General features: G+C 40.7%; 1 protein-coding gene across 2 annotated transcripts in view; it reads left to right on the forward strand.

Annotated features, from left to right (window-relative positions):
- Positions 1-558: 558 nt before the first annotated feature.
- Positions 559-21,287, forward strand: part of sbf2 (SET binding factor 2) — an 80,108-nt gene continuing 59,379 nt past the window's right edge. For both annotated transcript variants that reach the window (XM_088295969.1, XM_088295970.1), the window contains exons 1-2: positions 559-709; positions 5,730-5,815. In XM_088295969.1, the coding sequence (XP_088152095.1) occupies positions 559-709; positions 5,730-5,815 (237 nt within the window). The remainder of the gene's footprint in view (positions 710-5,729; positions 5,816-21,287) is intronic.

Here is a 21,287-nt window from a genome sequence, read left to right on the forward strand (position 1 = left end):
AGAACATGGACCTTAAACTGGATATCAAGAGTATGGAATAAATGCCGAGACAACTTTCCAGAAACCTATTTCATTGATTATATCAGGTGCATGATGTACAAAGTATTAATGCCAGATCCCTGCAAGAACAACAGGCTGCCGTCATAAGTCTCATGAATGTACAGTATTCTAAACAGTTACTTTATTGCGCAGTGGTCACCAGCAATGACCACAGGCCTGCTCTAAAAATAGTTCACCAGCGATGGGACATTATGATTATCTAGAATGTTGTTGAAGAGACTGTAAACACTTGCAGGTATTTAAATTTATTATGTTGCCCTACCTTGAGAATTTATTAGCAAAATCAGTGTCTTTACATAAATGATGGTAATTAACTAATAATAAAGTGGGTCCTTTTACATTAAACAATTCCCAAGAAGTTTCTTTCAGTTTCAAAAAAGGTAGTGATCCCTTGTTGAGTTTAAGCTGGGCTGGCCCCCGGTGTGAGGGCCAAAGCGGCGTTTGTATTTGTCAACTCCGGGGGGCCCACGCCCATGGACAGCGCCATGTCGTCCACGCATGCGCACTGGCGGCCCTTCTGTCAAAAAATGGCTGGGCTTTGGAAGCAGGAAAAATGCTGAATTGTGTTGGCACAGCTCGGGAAAAGCAGCAGACATGGCTAGATTGGCTGACTACTTTGTTGTTGTGGGATACGATCAGGAAAAAGCCGGTAAGTGTGCAAATTGAGCTTTGTGGCCAGGGCGACACTCACAGTGGGATGATGTTGATGCTACATAGCTTGGCGACTAGCATCTGGTTAGCCGCAATGCTAAAAGGCGAGTTAAGGGACGCCTTCGTTTTTCTCATTAACCCACTCAGTGCCGCGTACCCTCCCGGGGCAACATTGTTTCTCAGAGTAACACACTTTTATGTTGTGGTTGTAGCTCAAAGGAATCTTCACGAATCCCAAATGAGCCACATCCTGTCTGCGGCGGTTGTGCTTTGCTGGATGTCAGTCAAGGAAAAGGAAAAGAGGCTGCACTGCAGTCACTCTGCTCGCAGCAGTTTTGGGGGGCTGCATAAAAGGAACAGATTGTCATAAAAAAGAAAAAAAATCTTTGTTGACATGAGCGAGTTCAACTTTTCATGCTAGTCAAGCTGTGCCTGCATGTTTTATTAAGTTTTGGCTGCTTGGTTTCGTCCTGCCCACTCTGCTGTCTGTCTATTTATACGCTGCTGCAAAAGCGCTTGATGATTTGTTGTCATGTGTTTGTTTTTGCGGAAGAGAGCTGCACGTTTTTTCCACGATAGCTGCAACATGCAGCTGCGACTAAAGACATTCAGTCCCCTTCCCTCTTTTTTAACCCTCTCAAATGTTGATCTGTGCTGGACCGGAAGTTATCCCTGCTTCCACTTTCTGTGCATCAAGCTCAGCTCCACTTGTTCCTTGTTTGACTCAGAGAAAATATATTCAACGACAGCAATGGTATAACTAAGGGCGGCAATAATCTGTTTTGTGAAGCTGGTCGTAAATTAAAATTTACATTGAATTTACATTGTCATTTTATGAAACCTTTATTACTGTAAACTGTTTCAGTACAATACATGAATTGTTGGGGATTAAATTCCGGTCTTCGGCTTTCCTGTGTGGAGTTAGTATGTTCTCCCCATGCTTTGGTAGCTTTTCTCCTTCCTCTCACGTTCCAAAAGCATGCACATCGCAAAGGGATGAGCACCAGCTCATCCATGGAGAAAATGGGCGGATGGACGATAATGAAAAGCGTAAGAAAAAAATTAAAATGACAAACTAATTTAATGAGGAATATGGCTGGTAATCATGACTGGAGCACCTCATAGCATTAACTGTCACATATTAACGACCATGTTAAGTGCATCCTGAGATTTCTTACGAAATACATTGTGCACGTTTGAAGACAATGGTTGAAAACATGTGCAAAGACTACGAACTAAGTGAAGCTGTTTTTCATATTTCACAATTTCAGATTTCCTGAATTTGTTTTTGCGGGTGGCTAAAAGCGGGCCAAGTGACACACTCGGGATTCAGCATGAATCACGGTTCCCCCCGTATATAAAAACATGAGTGCCTTTTGCATCCCCGCTTTTAACCGAACAAACGATAGGTAGGACAAAAAGTTCCAAACTTCCCGCAAAATCACTATCGACGTTGTGCGCATGCGTGCGCAAGCGCACTTGTCATTGGTCGGAATTCTCAATGGAATTTCAGAACACCAAACCAGCCAAAAGTGCAAATAAGTTTCTGTCACAGCCCTGTGCTTGAATGGGGACCAATCCAGGGTGTGACCTGCATTTCTCTCCAAAAGCAGAGGTGGGCCCAGGTCTCGTGACCCTGAACAGGAAACGTGGTGTTGAGACAATGGATTGATGGATGGAAAATGAAATGAAGTGGTCATAGTATGTCAGCTGGTATCTTTTGTACAAGGTTGTAATCATGCGGAAATTAAGATCAGCCTTATGCAGTTTCTGTTGGCAGACTTGTTGCACAGAATCAACGGGAGATAGTTCCATTGAATGCCGCACATGAACTTGAGCAAGTTGTTGCCGAGTCCATTCCGGGCTTCATCATCTGAAAGCATCATGAATTGCGTCTTTGTTGCAAAATCTCAAAGCGGGTTTGTTTTGTGCTGCTGGCTGACTCCACACACCCACAAACAAGTGCTTTCGTGGAAGAAAAATGCTTTTGACCTTTTATACACTTCTTTTTGTCCGTGTGTGTACTGTTTATTCACACTTATGTAATTTTGGCAAATTGGCTTCTCTGACATCAAATGTATGTTAGATCATTGTAGGCTTTGAGTTGCCCCTTGGTGTGAGTTATTTTCTATCTCATGCTGTCTATATTATATGTAATAGAATTAAATCATAATTATTTTTGATAATCAATGAATTGTTTAGAACCTCACTGCATTTATTTCTCTATAGATACGTTTTTAGTGTTTAAGGGGTTTAGGCCACATTGGCTTATCATGTTTCTATGTGAAAATTTGGGTATGTTGAAATGGTGCAACCAGTTTTATTTGCATTGTTCAAATCTGCGGTTTAGTTTTTTTGATTTCTTATGATTTTTTTATTATATGCCACTTGGCAGAATTATGTTGTCATGGTGAACTCTTACAAGACTACATGTCCAAGTATTTAGTAAGTTTACACCTGTAATTGTAGTAGAGGGACAAAATGTCTTTCATAATAATAAATGCATCATAAGCTATATCTGATATTGTTTATTGTAATAAAGATGAATTAATTGTTTTTGTTCAAAATTAAATGTAAATTACCATGAAAAAAAATAATTGCATCTTTTGCAATTTTTAGAAAAAAAAATAGATTCCATTATTTTCCATAATCGTTCAGCCTTAGTCAAAATTAATGAAATTAATCGACAACTTTCTACTCACGATACCTAATTTTGAATCAGGTGTGTTGGCTCTAGGGAACTCTCGAACGCAGGCTGGATTGGGGCTCCAGACGACCGGACTTGGACACGGCTGATGTTGATGATTTTGAATTGGATTTAGTTTATCAGCAGGAAATTTAATTTGGATTCTTGTTGTGAATGCCATTTCTTGAAGCGCTCCCACATGTTGTGGTTTGTTTCGTGAAAAGATATTATTTTAATCCCATAATCAGATGTTGTTCTAGGCAGAAAGACAGAGAAATTTTCAAATAATAGCTTGGCAGGACTGGGAATGCTATTGACAGATGTCCTACGAATACGATGCTTTTGTATTGTCTTTTAGCACCTCTCGTTGAACGGCATTGTGCAGTTCTCAGAGCATGATGATTGTTATTCGATGAGTACATTTTAATTTTGCTCCTTTCTTTGGTTGTTTTCGTTCCACATTTGGCAGTTTATGGTCGGATTCAGACTTTAGTGACCCTGACCACTTTGGAAAAGTTCCTTCCTTCAGAGTTGAGAGTAAAGTTTCAAACTGATCACCTACTGACGGAAACTCCACTGACACCTACATTATTACTGCCGGTTGAAGTTGAAGTTTGAACACAGTCAGGCCTTTGTTTTTCTTTGACTATGCAAATGAAAGTCAAATTAAGGGAAATGACATTTTAGTACAACCCTTTAGTCAAATATGACATTTGTTAAGTATGGCATGGCACGTTTTGTTTCGTCGGATTGCTTAAAAAAATCTGACGTTTTGTCAATTTTCGCCGAATGGGCCAACGTGTCAGAACATGTCAGATGCTGGTCCTGCTGATGTCAAACATCAAATTATCTGATTCGTCTAAACTTCTGCTAAAGGACTTAAATATGTCTTGATTTGTTTCTTTTTAGACTTCATCCACGCGTCTTGCGAGCGGACGCTAAAAATAGCATGTCTTCTCGGCATGGCTTTGATTATTCATTCTGATGTTCTTTTTTTATATCGGGGGAGGTAGCGTTGGAGAGTGCAGCTTGTTTTAATACGAGCGAGTCGCCTCTTGGAATGTGAGGAATTCCGTCATTTATTTTCATCCTCGCTGGAAAATTACAACTGGGAGCATTCCGAGCTCATGATTTTAATGATGCTGCTATTCCCGCCCGCTCATTCACCGGTAAAAAGATGCTCCAGCTCGTGTGTGTTAAAGCTATCATGCGATACTCGATCAAGTCATGCACATGAACCACAGACCCAAAAGACTTTTGATTTGCGCCTCCATTAACAGAGGTCTAGGTCTCAACCAGTTGTTGAGCGCAAGCTGTCGACTCTTAAAGCTGGAGCAGTCAGCAACATGCCATCATGATGACATGTTGCGTTTGATCAGCGGCAAACTTGTGGCGCTTGACCTCGCACCAAAGCCTGGCACAAGGAAATCTTCCAACAGAATGTTGACTTTGCAAATTCCATTCATACCCGTGTGTAGCAAATTGTGCTATTGATTAGGGATGGCCATAATAATACATTGATTATTGAGGATTTGGGATTGCGTAATTGATTCTTGATCAGTTATCAAACCATTGACAAAATGAAGTGGAACCTCCAAAGCCAAACTCAAGCTGTTCCGAGATGTTGATCACCTACAATTTGTTTGGCTCTCTCAAATATTCCCCCAAGCCCCAATTCCACTCATGTTAACAGGTCTATGAATGCTTTAAACACAATGAAACACATTTAAAACCCTCGTTAATTCACTGTCAGTAACAAATATTTGTTTTTAATTTAAGAATCCAGACATTTAGTCCCCGGTAGATATTCATTCATTAAGGCTGGGTATCTGGGTATCGATTCAGATTTCCAAAATTGATTAGATTCTATTCTCACAATTCAAAGTTTTTTTCTTTTTTACCACATCAATACAGTTTCCAAGAATTACTCAAAATCAGGGGTGGGCAAACTTTTTGATTGGTGGGCCACAATGGGTTCTAAAATTTGACAGAGGGGCCAGACCAGGAGCAGACGGCTGGAGTGTTTTGGTAAAAAAAAACCATTTAATTTTGAATGAAAATGAACAAAAGCATTACAACAAAATATCTTTCCTTGACATACCACAGTATTTAGAAAATAAAACATTAACAAGGTTTATTCATTTAATTGTTTTCAAGTTCGGCGGGCCGGATTAAAACGTTTAATGGGCCACATGTGGCCCTCGGGCCGCATTTTGTCCACTCCTGCTCAAAATGTTAAAGTTCGGCCATTTTTATTTTAAAATTTCAGACAGCTATGCATAAAAAAAGCAGAATTCATTATGTTGCTCTCTTTGTCCTTTTTAATTGGCAGGTTCAGGAGAAGGATGCGGGAAGATCATTCAACGATTCCCCAAGAAGGACTGGGAGGGGACAGCTTTCCCTCAGGGGGTGGAGATGGTGAGTGATAACAGTTTCATAAAAAAAAAATCGTCTGTGTGTGGAGTAATGTCTTATTATTGAAGGAAAATGTTTGTGTTTTACAACAACCCACGTGACTGAAAAGTTTTTCCACTGCTTCACTCAATTTTTCGATGGAAAAATATGTTCGGAAAATCGATTCTAAAATGCTTCACAGAGAAGAATGTTTGCGAATTTACAATCTTTTTGGGAAAACATTCAATTCAAATCTGTTAAATGCTTGGTTTTCCGACAACTTAAATTGTGTCATTTTTACACTGGTGAGACCAAGCCACCCTGAGTGAATTCAACATCTAATGGACAATGGAATTTCCTGCCACATTTATCATGAACTGTTTACGCAAATGCGCTTCCTGTGCTCACTAATTAGCAAGCTCTTCAAATTTTTGGAATAATTGACCCTCTCGGTCTTGTCTTTGGTGATATAAAGCTTTTCTTAGTTGCTTCTTCCATCTGTGGAACGCCATTGGGGGTCTGTGACAGGGGGTCTATTACCCGTTTTGCACGGACATTCCAATCGAGCAGCACACGTTTGCTTATCGGAGTGGACGGCAACCTCTCAATCTTCCTCGCAGAAATATCTGTGAACTGTATCTTTCTGGAAAGGATGTGGGCGCCTGTCTTACAGTATATCACTTTTGTTCATTTGTCTTGGCTGCACCGCATTGGTAAGCTTAGTGGTCTTGGCAGTGAAGGAGCGAAAACCACATGATGACTTCGGATCCCAGCGCAGCTCTTGGAAGTACTGATCATGACATACTGCCGTAGTGTTTTGGTTTTGGTAATTCTTTATATCGCAATCCGCAATGTGGTTATGTTAAATTTACTCTGGTATGTGCGCTTGGTTGCTTGTAGTTAAGAGAACAAAGGCGTAACAAGTCTGTAAATGTCAGGGTAAAAACTGCTCGTGTGGAGACGGTGTAAAAGCTTGCCACCTGTTTAGGGCTTCAGAGACGACTCTTGTCTCAGTTCAGTTGAGTTTCGGTTTGTTCAATTGTGCATACATAATTTCACTGTTGGTCATTTACACCCAAATTGTAGTATACACGTCTAAAAAAGGAAAATAGGCTGAAAACTTCTGTCTTGTTGCAACACAGCCGCATTTGTGAGTACAGTTCTAGCCAATATGCTTATCAAACCACAGAAAACTTCTTAAATATGACATTTAACTTTTCTGCTATTATGGTCTTTAACAAGATAACTATGCCAAAACAAAGGATTACATGGGTAGAAGGTAAATTCCCTTTATGAAGAGAAAACAATAGCCCTTTCAAGATTTTCCAAGGATCATATTGCGACTATTTGTGTGTTGCATGAAATGACTGATCAATTAATTGTCCAATGATTGCACGAAGAGTAACTAAAAATCTGGCGAATGACAGTACCGTCCAACCATGCAGGATGGCGCAAAGTCAGCAGAAATGCAAGCCACAAGAGTATGCATGCTGCCTGAAGCAATGACATTTTGGATGGTTTTATAAACACTCATCGTTGCTTTGGTAACTCTTTTACAAGATTGTTAACAAAACTACTTCAGTTTCCTAACGCCAACTCTTGTCTGGAGTTCTGTCGCTCTCTGTTGCTAAACTTCTCCATGTCTTAGGCGCCGTGTGTTTTGAGTTTGGGGAATGTCAGAGATCACAACCTGAGGTATTAGGTTCAAGAGCTAAGTGATGTCGAACAGAACAGCAGGTGTTGAGGCCAACAAGTTGCATAATATGAGTCAGTCGTCTAAGCCGAGAGAGTACACCATCACGCATTCTTTAGAATCTCACTTGATGAGGCTAATTGTAGCCATACACTGTTTTGCTTGAATGGAGCCTTCAGTAGTCGCTGATATAAGAGATGGTCCACAATCAGGGGCGCAGATGGGATTTTGGGGGACCATGCTTATAAAAAGTCATGTAAAAAAAAGTAATCGATTCTGGCTCTGCCCTTCCTGCGTGGAGTTTGCTTGTTCTCCCCGTGCCTGCTTTGGCTTCCTCCGGGTACTCTGGTTTCCTCCCACATTCCAAAAACATGCATGTCAGGTTGATATGAGATATGAGTGTGAGCGCGGATGGTTGTTCGTCTATGTGTGCCCTGCGATTGGCTGGCAACCATTTCAGGGTTGAGCCCCGCCTACTGCCCGAAGACCGCTGGGATGGGCTCCAGCACGCCCGCGGCCCTCTTGAGGAGAAGCGTTACAAATAATGAATGGATATATCATGTGGCGTCTCAATCTGAACACTAGGGGGCAGATCACAAACCAAATTATAGATAAGAAAGGAAGAAGAACGTAGAGGGCGCTAGCTCGAACGCAGATGCCGACGGGGCTCTGAAACTGTTTGCCAACAACGCCACCGCAACTTGGCTTTGTCGCCACCTGAGCGCCGGAGTGGAGTTCATCACCTGACCATGATTTACAGTCAGCGCTATCAGTCATCCTTTTGAAAGATGCCGATTTCCACAAAAATGAATTGAATTGATTTTAGCGTTGGATTTACTTGGTCCTACTTCAAAGTCCCGCATTGGTCTTTAAAACACACTGGGTGATAAACCATATTGGCTCGCTTCTCTTAGAATCATCTCTCAAGTATCCTGTGGAGGTTTCGTCACGTTTAAATATAGAAACACAGCCACATGTTTTGCTAAATCTATTTAGTTTAGCGTTTCCAGATGTCACTTGAGGACCTGCGTATTGTTTTTGTATCCTTGTGGGTGTGATAATTTATTTAGTTTTCTGTTTCGATAGTGTGACCCTGCATTGCTTCTTCATTATGCTTCCACATACTCTTAAATTGAGACATGGTAGAATCTGGAGGGCACAGAGAGAGAGAGAGCAGAGCGTTAGCTATGTTCCTAATTGTTATGAGCTACAAGGATGTGTATTCAGAATTATACATTCAATGGTGCACCGTACTCCCAGTTTTTGAAATAAAACAAAATGTCCAAGAATGGAATTAAATAGATGGATAGCAGGCTGAATGGGATTCCACATGAATCCTCGTTATTCCCCGCGAGTCCAAGGATCTAGGACAGAAAGGTTTCGTCCATAAATTCTTCCTTCCTACTATTTGGTCATGTGTGACAATGTTTGGCTGAGTTGTGCCAAATGACAAGAATTCCATCTTTGAAGGTTTATGAAGATACACCATCTTGTTTAGCGGACCCACTCAGCAATTTGCTCCTTGGCTGTGTTCTGCGCTGGTATGTCGATCATTATTAGTTGCAGATTGTCTCTGCTCCATGAAAAAGAAAATGAGTCATTTACAAACAAGAAACACATCTGGTGAAAACAGTGCATGGAGCTGAGCACGAAAAGCATTTTGTGGTCACAAGTGGCCCCCAGCAAACTAAATAACCACAGATGAGGAATGCACCAAGAAAAAGCGTTTACAACTCGTGCGCGCAAAAATGTGTTTCTAATTTTTTCAGGCAAGTGATGATGATAGGAACCAGCTCAAATCCTCATCTGTTATGGATGAGAGATGTCTTTCAATGGAGGTCAGTATATTTCCATCGCATTGTACGCTAATATAAGGATTCAAATTTCGTTGGGTGCTGTAAAACAATGTTTGGGAAGTTGGGGCATGTTTTCGTAACCTGAAATCAAGGAACCTAAACGACTTGGGCTGTAGTGATTAATGGAAAAACTAGAATAATCCAACTACCCAAAAAGTTTGAGGCAAAATGTCTGCCTCAAAGCTTCGCAGGACATATTTCTACACAGACTAATGTCACTCCTGTGTAAAAATATTTTGGCGCAATGTCGATGAGCCAGGAGGAAAGAGTCCGCTGTTAAAGAAAGAATGTAAGATGTTCGGGATCGTTTCACCGTAAAAAAGAAGATAAAATATGTTGAAATGTGTCCTCCGACAGCGCATCAACGCTCGCCAACACAACTCATCGATGTTAGCTGACTAAGGGCAGCACGGTGGCCGACTGGTTAGCACGATAGCCTCACAGTGCAGAGGTCGTGGGTTTGATTGGCTCCGGCCTTCCTGTGAGGAGTTTGCATGTTCTCCCCGTGCCTGCGTGGGTTTTCTCCGGGTACTCCGGTTTCCTCCGACATTCCAAAAACGTGCGTGGCAGGTTGATTGGACGCTCTAAATTGTGCCTAGGTATGCGTGTGAGCACGGGTGGTTGTTCGTCTATGTGTGCCCTGCGATTGGCTGGCAACCAGTTCAGGGTGTCCCCCGACTACTGCCCGAAGATAGCTGGGATAGGCTCCAGCACCCCCTGCGCTCCTCGTGAGGAGAAGCGGTTCAGATAATGGATGGATGGATGGACTCATCGACTAATTAATGAAAATTTTGATCTGGGATGTCATGACTAGTCGACTGATTTTGGCAGCCCTAATATACTTCACTCAAAGTAACATAAAAAAAATTGAATGTGAGGATGGCGACCAAGTGGACAAAAATGCGCATGCACTTCTTTGAGTTTGATAATGTAAAACCATTTTTTAATCTAATTATCCATCTAATAATCTAGTTAGTTGATTCCAAAAATATTCTATAGCTGCAACCTTGAGATTAGGAACCTCTTAAATGTGTCTGAACGCTACTCTTTTAGATTTTATTGTTAAATTGTTTATGACAATATAACAAACATAGTTTGCTTTTGCATAGTGGAACAAATCCCAAGCGAGCGTGATACTGTGCATGTGCCACACACTCTACAGTTGGACTAGATAACTGTTTATCTTTGTGCTTGGTTGGCCTTGTGCTTGTGTTTGTGTATGTTTTCTGAGTGTTGTCTTGGAAACGACACCTGTGAGGTTAAAATGCCACATAGTTCGGTGTTAAACATGGGGGTAAGTCTTTTACATGTAGCCTGCAGACATTGTTCGATCATCACGCTCATTCCTGCTGTCTACGCTGGAGCCATGTTTACCTGCAGGGGGAACAAAGGGGGAAAAAAACCTACATTTTGAACTATCTAACTGATATACAAAACGCACCAGACTATAAGACGCAGTTTTCTATATTGGTAAAAATTGGTTGTTTACTGCATGTACAGAACGATTTTGTACTGTGAATGCACAAAAACAGATTGTTAAAACAGTGCCATTTTAACACGGCAACAACTTTACTAATTAAAACAGAACAGACCCACAAGAAAAAAAAATCGAGATTTATTTAGTGTATTTTCTGAACTCTAGAGCGCCCCTACTGGTGAAAGAAAAATCCACAGAAAAGCCGCACCGTTGTTTTAGCCGCATGGTTCAAAATCTCTGAAGAAAGTAGCGGCTTATAGTCCGGAAAATCCGGTGTTTTGTAACTGCCGGAAGCTGCGTCGACTGAAGCAAAGGAAAAACAAATTAGTCACTCGCGTTCTGCATTGGACTCGAGATGCGTTCAAAGACCACTCGCACAGTCGAACATCTGACTAACTTATGCACATTCATTTTTCGTTTTGTTCTTACTGTTACTTTACACCTTTAATAATCCATCCACTGAACTACTTGTCCTCTCGCGGGTTGTTGGCGTCCTGGAACTTAACCCCGCTGTCCTTGGGTGAGAGAAAACCCTGAAGTGGTTGCCAGCCCATCAGAGGACACAAATTGAGTACCAACAAATTACGTCAACTTGTGCCCGATGTTGCTCGAAGTAAACACGAGTGTAATTAAACATAATGTGTATTTCTTTCACGAATAAAAGAAATGCAGTGGGAGGGGGGCTAAGAGGGGACAGATAACATTTCCTCTGTCACCAAGTGTTTTGCTCTCTGTATCGCCTGTTTTCATGTCTGTACAGTAGGCGTGGGCAAACTACGGCCCGGGGGCCTCATGCGGCCCGTTAAACATTTGAATCTGGCCCGCCGAACTTATAAAAAAATTAAATGAATAAACCTTGTTAATGTTTTATTTTCTGTGGTTTTTCAAAGACATATATATTGTCGTAAGGCTTTTGTTCACTTTCATTAAAAATTAAATGCATTTCTTTTTTCTCCGATGAGGTGAGGTTACCAAAACACTCCATCCATCTGCTCCTGGTCCGGCCCCGAACCCATTGTGGCCCGCCAATCAAAAAGTTTGCCCACCCCTGCTGAATACGATTCTTATTGCCACAATCAAAATTAAGTATTTGCCTTTCATTTAAAACGATACACCGCTTGAATTCTTCAGTCGCCAGACCTATGTTCACAGCAGCATATTTAACCAAACCCTCACACTTAATAAGCACATTTGTATGTGTTCCTCCCTGGCACACAACTAAGCTTGTTCTTCTAACGCAAATAGTAGCGATATGAAAATGTTCAAAATTCTTCTGGAAGGCTTCACTTGACCAGCCTGTAAACAATTGTGTAATTTTTTTTTTTTAATGAGGATCGTGGCTCCAACTTCCGGGAAGGATGCTGATGTTATCCCAAAAACTTGCACGCTGCTGGCTGAATACAGGCATCAGAAAATAAAACAAACGTTTCACATTTGGTCGTGGTTATGTGAGTTAGGTAAATTATATTTCAAGATTTGGTTTCAGCATGTCTTGGCAAAGGTCAGGGTCAGTTCAGTAGGGAAGGAATCTCCCTTAGCACTGCGAGCAATCATTTCTCTGGCCTTGTTCTCCTTGCCGCTTCATCATGACGAGCCTTAATGACATTGTTCTTCTTCAGCGATATTCTTAGTCACTCAAGATCCCCGCCATGTCGCCGACTCAGAAAAGAATGCAGCAAAATTTTATCACATGAGGCTTTGAGTCACGTCACCGTAGTTTGACATGTCGCACCGCACGTCTGTCTCATGATGTTTGTAAAACATTGCGAGAAAATCTAAACAGTACATTCCACTTAGCAGGATGCTGTCCTGGCCAGTCGGGGGGAACAAGATCATGTGTTTGTCAGGAAGACCAACTCATGAGTAATCAATGGTTTATGTGCCCTAGTGATGCTAAACATACCAGGAAACAAAGCTGGAGCTGTCAAGCAAGCAGGATTTTCCATGCTGAAAAGTCCTGTGAGATCAGCCGGAAATGGGACAGGATGAATTGAAGCTACAGAACAACTGAAGAGCGTTCATAGTATTTCTGTTTTACGGTCTAAGCAAATACCATCTTGAAGGAATTCAGGCACTACTTTGCCTCAACCAGAAGAGGCATTGTTGATTCCCTCTCAACTAGTTTAAGGTCTAAACGCAAAACATGATATTGTGAAGTTGAGGTAGATGTTTGCAAAGGGCAAACCTATTCACTGCACCAGAAGACTGGCATCATTTCAGAGATCCAGAACCACCTGAGAGGCAGATTCTCTCATGCCATTAAATTAGTGATGAATAAAATCCATTCATTAACTCATTCACTGCCGTGGACGTTTATATTCGTTCACTGGAATCCAGCTGTCTACTGCCGCTGACCTGATGTATAGGCGTGGAATAGGGTCTCGCCAGGCTTGTTTGTGAAATTTGGAGTCGTAAAGCCCTGTAATGACGAAGCTCTGTAGATGGTGGCATCGCATCACTTTGGATTTCAGATCAGAACAGCTTTTGAGTAGAACACAAAGATCAGGCCGTGAATCTCGGCTTTTCACGTTGATTATGAGGGACACAAATTTAGGAAGCTCACCCTCAAAGTTGGACAGTATGTTCTAATGTTCAACTTATGCCATGCGGTCAATGTCACTTGTGGTGTCTCATAGTGAAAATAAATTATTTCGCCATCAAAAGCATTTTCTCAGTCTTATTTTATAGTTTGATCTCACAAATGCACAAAATATTCACGTCAAAGTCTCTTTTTGTTTTGGCCAGAAATCATTTTAGCCTTGTTCAAGCACTAATTGAAACCTGTCACCTGTTTTATTTGCTGTATATCTGTATTACTAAGCCCTTTAAATGCATGAATGATATCGTCTGTTCTCAACACTCTAAAGCCTCCTGAGGCCTTGAGGAATCGAAATGGCTTTACACGGAATCCCTGTATTGTTACATTGTTGCCATATGTCGTATTTTTACTGCCAACATTTTTTGCGCAGTTTACTGTAAGCCAACTCAATCATGCTTGTCACCATCAAGCTCTTTAAAGCAGATACTGAAAGCGATGACTTTTTGGCATGTATCCCTAAAATTCCCGAAAGATGGGGTTCAAGAAGTATTGTATTAATATTGACCTGGGTGAGATGTTTGGGATTCTTTTTGGGGAGGGGGGGGGGAGTCTCTCACAGCATAATAACACGGTGTAGCAGTATATTATTTCCATTGTTGACGTTTTTGGTTCTTAGTTCGACTGTAGGGCTCTTAGGACGGCAGTGTATGTGGTTGTCAAACAGCAGAGCAATTTAGGACCTTTAAAGTTTCCTTTTGGCTATATGATGAAATATGTTTTCATATTTGCCAAATGCTGCCACGGTCCCACTTATAAGCCCCACTCTGTCATATCAGCACAAGATGATTTAAGAACCTGCATTGAAGCAAATGATGACATCATCAGGCATGTTCAGGCAGTTGTTGTGGAACCAAATGCATCCCACTTGGCATATACCAGTGCTTCTCAAATAGTGGGGCGGGCCCCCCTGGAGGGGCGCGGTGCGATGCTGAGGGTGACACGTGTGACCCTGTGGAACATGCTTTTCTTCCGCGGTGCTACAATAAAAGTGTAATTGCGCGTCCACTCCAGTAGTTGGCAGTGGCGCTCTCCTTGCCCATTGTGCGCGGCGAGTATTAAACTGTTGCACACCCTGTTATAGAAATTGTGTTTGTGTTGCGTTTTTATTTTTGAGCCACCACTGTGCTCACCATGTTCACCATCCGTTGTTCATTTGGAACACACGGAACAGCTGTGAAATAATTAGACTTAAAATGACACGTGAAATGTCCTGTTGCATTTTTTTTATGTCATTTTATTTATTGTTAGACTGTTCATACTTCATGTTATGCTATACATAAACATGTCCAATCAGTTAGGAAGAAAGGCTGTGGTGTAGAGATGGATTGAGTAATCGAATAACTCAAACGGTTAGATTACTATAAAATAAAATAAAATACAAAAAAATCTCTGCCTTGAAGCTTCTCAGTGATCATTTTTCCACACTAATTGAAGACTCACGCACCACGCCACGCCACTGGGTAAAAGACAGAATGTCGAAAGTTTTAAACCAAATTTTATGAGCACACTGAAACGTGAGCACTTGGAGCCGCAACTGACACACAGACAGTCAACAACGTGCGCACAGCATGCAGCCTTTGTGTGGTTTGTCTTTTTTTTTTTTTTCATGAGATAATTGCATTAAAACACACATTTAAAAGATCCTAAACTTGTTACAGCTCCAGCTCTTGTGAAATACGCTATATAAATAAAGTTGTATTGTATTGTGTTGCATGTACTGCTTTCAGTAGCACAGCTTTATTTCATTAAAAGGGCCAACTGAATTTCATTTGTCCTAATATGGATTAGTGATGATGTAGTTTCCGTTGAAAGATAAAACCACTTTTACAGAAATCTATCGTGTTGACTGTGCAGATGAAAGCTCAGAACGTGTTTGCAACATGGCAAGTGACATCCTTTTGTTATTGTTTTAAAACTCCTGTGGCCACGTGCTGAGGTTGTTCCACAAGTAGTCGGGTGCACATTGTATTTCCTTTCCTCTCTGAGGAATAGTTTCTCCTGTCCAGACAATTCACAGTCACATTTTTTTTTTTTTTTTGCGGGCGGTATGTTGATCTTAAAAGTGTCCATTGGGATTGATCACCATTCGTTAACTGTACGTTTAATAGCATGCCATTCATTGCAGGCATTCTGACGCACAATCCACAGGTTTATTTATACTTGTGAAATAGCATTCACATTTTACAAGTTTTAGCTGAGCTGATGAGGAGCAGAAGCGTTACTGGAGCCTATGGTGAATAAATTAAACATGGCCTCTGTAGGCGGCAGAGGAAGCACCTGTTCCTTTGCAGGGTCATTATCAGACATTAGCTTTTTGCGTTCGAAAGGCCGGCGCTGCGCACGCTGATGCAGGGTTTCATTGTACTCTTCTGCAAGCTCAGGATAAAGCTGTTTACCGTACTTGTTTCATTCCTCACTCTTTGAGCTCAGCAGTGTTTTTGATGTTTTGTGTTGTGATTTTGCACATGAAATCCATAACATGATAATTTAGGCTCTGTTGAAAAATCTTGTTCACAATCTGAATCAGAATTTTTATTGTCATTATGCATTTTCCAACGAACTTGTATGGCGTCCCATCAGTGCAAGTAAATACAGCAATATTTCCTTGCTATAACATAACATAAAATTGATATTGTAAATGAAAATGGTTCTTATTGCATTGGTTAATGAAAGTGGGCGTTACAAAAATGCAGACGTTCAACAACACCAAGATATTCTTGAAGGGGAAGTCAAGTCAAATATTTTATTTACCATAAAACCCCTCTGCTCTAATACACGGCATTCTGAATAATAAAATGTGTTTTTGGAATATAAATGAATCAGTGTGCGATTGGCTGGCAACCAGTTCAGGGTGTACCCTGCCTACAGCCCGTTGACAGCTGTGATAGGCTCCAACACGCCCGCGACCCTTGTGAGGATAAGCGGCTCAGATTGTGGTATGGATGGTTGGAAATGAATCCATCCTTTTGGATCCATCTCAGGTAACAACTGAAAATGACATCACAGTGCCTGAGGGCTCAGGTAACGACCAATCACAGCTCACCTGTTTTCGGGGTTTGGTCACATGACGTTCGCAAGCTGTGCCCCGAGGCACTATGATGTGTCATTTTCAGTCAACAGCACTGGGCAAAATGCCCACCCACCGAGATGGATATAAACGGGTAGATTTTTCTGCTCAATTCTGATTCCTTCAAAGGAATCTTAGTCGGACTACATAAATATATTGTAACTAATTAGTGCTGTAAAACGATTTAAAATTTTTAACAAATTAATTGCAAAAAACTGATGAATCAAATTTTTTCTACTTCAATTTTTTGTGATGCTTTTAACAGGTACTTCACATTAATGGAGGATAATTTATTTATCATAGTCTCTCTCTCTCTCTCTCTCTCTCTTTTTTTTTTGGAAATATCAAAAAACTAGCATTTGAACATGTCTGTGTATGAACTGCAAAGGCAGTGCTGTAGGTCTAGTTCTTGACGCTTCGCAGGCAGGTAAACCAAAACATCCCAGATGTTTGACATTCCCTTCACATGTGGCATCACATCAATTCCACAAATGTTGAAATGTTGTGAAACAGATATGAGAGAATTTACTGGATTAGGCTTGATTCGGCGTCAACGTTGCCGAGGTAATCTGCAGTTTACAGTAACAGTTCCATGACATCCTGTGGTTTCTCAGTGGGGATTTTTTTTTGTGCTACCAGCTGTAGGCTACTTTTATTTCAATTTTTTACTTGAACTGTGATTAAACTGTGTGAGTCATAGTGCAGGTGAATTTTTATTAGTTTGAGCCAGAAAACAAAAGAAAAAAAAAAACCAGGGCTACATCTGACAATTGATTCTTCATATTACATTTTTGTTTTGGAAGTGTTCATTTTTTTTTCATTTTTTAAATACGTTAAATCTATTTGATGTTTAGAAAATCCATGACAAAACTGAGCATTTCTTCTGATCTTAAGAAATGATGAATTTGTGAGGGAACTGACTTTGGAAAATGGCTAACATTTCTGCTATCAAGTTGTACACGCTTAACTCACTGCATGTTTTCAATCTCTGCTGAGTCTCAAATCCACATTTTGAGCTTGTTTCTGTAACAATGCTTAGCTGCAAAAGCTCGGCATTTACAATACAATCCACAAAGTATTTATTCTGACATTGCAGTTCCTACACATATGGCATTTATGAAGCCCAAATTGCATACAGGAGAATTTGGAAACTTTCTTAGATGATTCTTCCTGTTCTGTATCTCTAATTTCTGTGGTACAGATCAACATGGCCATCTAAAAATATCTAGCCCTAAAATGAACCATATGTGTCGACCGTTGCATAACATATCAGCAAAGCAAAACCAGGATTGTTGTTAACAGCGGGAAGCAAAGATGAACAACGGCAGTGCCATTTTGGGGAAACGATTCATGATGGAGCTAAACGTAACACACTGCACAGAATTTTTTCCAACTGGATTTGGTTAGGTTAGCTTCAACTTCTATTTATCTCGTTGACCGTGAGCAAGGTGGAAATGGAATTTGGGCCATCAACCATCTTGGACCTCTGTGGTTGTTTTGTTTGCTGCTCATCCTGTAGACCTGATAATACGGCGCTTCTGGGCAGGCAGCGCGCCGTTGACCTTCTCACCCTCCTCTGGCCTCTGACACCTCGGACTCCACTTTCCGTCATTGTGTTTGTCTTCCTGCCGTGCGACTCTTCCAATGAATAGGGAAATTACAGCGTTGAAAGAAGAGGGTGATGGAAGTACATCATGGAGCGCAATTTTGTTCCTCACCGTATTGTTAACCGGGGCTGTGGTCAACATTACATCATAAAGAACGGTCAATCAGAAGTTGTCATTTTTATCATTCCTGGAGCCTCACACTGTCTGCCTCGGTGCAGCCGCTGTACCAGGTGGAGACACGGTTAAGTCACCAGGCTCTCGATGGACGAGTGGTAGAAGGCCAGCAGCAGCTTGCTGTCCAGCTTGAATTTCCTGAGGACCCTCAGGAATTGCAGACGCTGACGGACCTTCTGATTATTAAACTGTAATTTTTCTGACAGAAATTGCAATTTGTATTGAATTCACAATATATATATATATATATATATATATATATATATATATATTTATTTTTATTTTATTTTTATTTTATTTATTTTTTTCAAATCATACGTGACCATTTACAAATATGACTACTATGAAATGTGCATTATAACTGTCAAAATGTTATTTTAAACTGGTTCATTAAAGCAAGTGCAGTGATCCCGCTAGCTGCTCCAGAAAATGGTCGTGTGTTTAGTTCGCAAGGGGGTGGCTCCTCACTTTGTGATGAAGAAAAGTGAGGAGGTTTTGACATTGAAAGCTTGTGTGACACTTCTTCTTAAATTATCCCACTAATGATTATACCTGCAAGTATAAGGGCCCATCTACTTCCTTCCTTGTTTAATCTCCATCACTACGGAGAACGACAAAGCCTTGTGACACTCCACTCCCTTACTGGTCATCCCCTTCCCAGTTATATTTGGGATGGTTCACCTTTACTTACCAGTAGGAGCTCCGTCATGACAAAAGAATGCCGCTCCCCCTGGTGCATTTTTATTTTCAATCAACGCTGCCCCTCGCGTACCCCACGGTGACGATGCTTAGCAGGTCAGACTGCAGATCTTGTGTCACGGGCGGAGGTGGTGTATAGTGCAGTGGGGAGGGAGTCAGTCATGCTAGGCAGCAGCACATGATGTGATGCAGCAAGTTTAGCCGGAGGGCAACCGTTTTCTCCACTTTGGCATCAATACAGCGAGCGTTTCCCAGAGTTCCATTGTCACTTGACTGCAGGCTAATTTGAGAAGTAGAGATGCCCTGTCTTGTTGCCTTGTGCGCGCGTGTCAGCGTGTGCGCGGCATGTGCTGCATAAAGGCTATGTTCGACTTGGCTGATCTTTGCACCTGTTGCACTGACATGGATTTTTGGTGCCTCCACTGAGCTAATTTACAGTGCAACTTCTCTTTGATGTCTGTCATCCATTCGCTAATAAATTTCCCAGCTTTAGGTGGATAGACTTGTAAATGAGACATCAGATGTACCCATTAGCAATGCACTTAATCTCTGCTTCTCTGAATAGGCAACCGATCGGTCTTTGCTTATGCTGGTGGGCTTCCAGATGTGCATTTGTTTTACTGCCTTAGGATTATAGCAACCTGGTTTATTTTAACCATCATATGACTGCTTGTAAGTCATTCACTGCCAGCCGTTTCCAATATTGTGTTCTGTAACAATATGAGACACCGAAGCTACAAAAAGAAAGAGTAGACTCGCTTCTCCCACCAGAGTTTTTTTCCCTAGTTGTTTTCTGTCTTTAATAATCAGCATTAGCACATGGGCTCATTCCAGCAAACACAATGGTTCTTGACTAAAAAGCGGAGAAAAAGAACTTGGTGATTTTAGTGATAATGTTGTTGTGATGCTAAAACAACGAAATTTTGATTTGGGCTCTTGATGAGGAAATAATTTAATTTACTGATACATTGGAATCCCTGCATATTCACACCCACGTCTTAGCATATTCTTATACATAAATTAGATTAATTAATATTAGATGAAATAAGATTATAAAAACATTTAAAATCAGTTTTTGTTGTTTTCTGGGGAGATATTTTTTAACCCTATTTACCCCCCATTTTTGTAGAAAATGCATAATATATCAACAGTTTTTTTAAAAATAAATTTAAAATATTTTTTATTTTTATTTTTTCAATGCATAGATATATATAATCCTCTGAATTTTGCTATTTGTGGGCCAGCCCGGACCCTGGGGGTCCTCTGTTTTCGGCTAATAAACGCTCATGACTCACCACATGGCTGGAGTTGAATGTCAGTGGCTTTTATACATTGTGGTCTTCATTCACTCTGTGAACTGCAACACCTTTTCATGCGATTGCAACTGGTACTTTCTACTACTTACTGCGTTACACACGCTGTTTACACCATTTTCAAGTGTGAGATTCCTAAACTTGTCTGTCCTCCAGCATATTTGGCAATTTTCTGGTACATACTCGTGACGAGCCGAGATTCAACGCCTTATCTTTATCTTCTACTCAAAAGCCGTGCTTATTGCAAATCCAAAACAATACAATACCTCTATGTACATGGATGTGTTCTTCAGTTACAAACCTGAATTTTAAAAATGAACTATGCAAAAATGTCACAATGATGAAAATGTCTAGTGTAAAATTAAATAGACAATAGACAATAAATAACTTGTGAATGAGATACTTGTTTTAGTGGGTCATGTGCTCATTGCTTGCATACAATTGTTATTTCAGGGGGCAATCCATGCCATGCTTCAGCCCACGTGACACCTAAAACCCGAGTACATTTGGTTCTACTTCTCTTCTGACATGCTTGGATGTGGTGTGTGGTGATGATTCATGACCCGGTCACAATTAGACATGTACTTGCAGCGTGTTTTTCCTAACCGGATATTCATTATAATATACGGACACCAAGGTTGTTATAATTACCAAAATAACTACAGCTAAATGTGAAAAAAACATTTTATTAATAAAACAAAATAAAAAGGAGAGTGCGTTTTCAAAAACGATCACCTACAGTTAATGTTTATAAAACAATAGTTTTGATAGTAAAAATGTCCTTCGTTTAGCTTTTGATAGCTATTATCATACAAGAGCTTTCAAGGTTTATTTCACATTTATTTCGGTATTATCATTTGGACATACAGAGGAAGGTTGGTGAAACAGTGTTTTTTTGTTGTTGTTTTTTTTACATCTTGCACTCGACAAACACGCCATACCCAAAAAGACTAATGCAAATACTAAAACTAAACTATAAAATGAAGCAGATAAAAAAAATTTATTTGAAAT

Source organism: Idiotropiscis lumnitzeri, chromosome 5 (genome assembly GCF_059441095.1).
Source record: "Idiotropiscis lumnitzeri isolate Australia: NSW breed Sydney's pygmy pipehorse chromosome 5, RoL_Ilum_1.0, whole genome shotgun sequence".
Lineage (NCBI taxonomy): Eukaryota > Metazoa > Chordata > Actinopteri > Syngnathiformes > Syngnathidae > Idiotropiscis > Idiotropiscis lumnitzeri.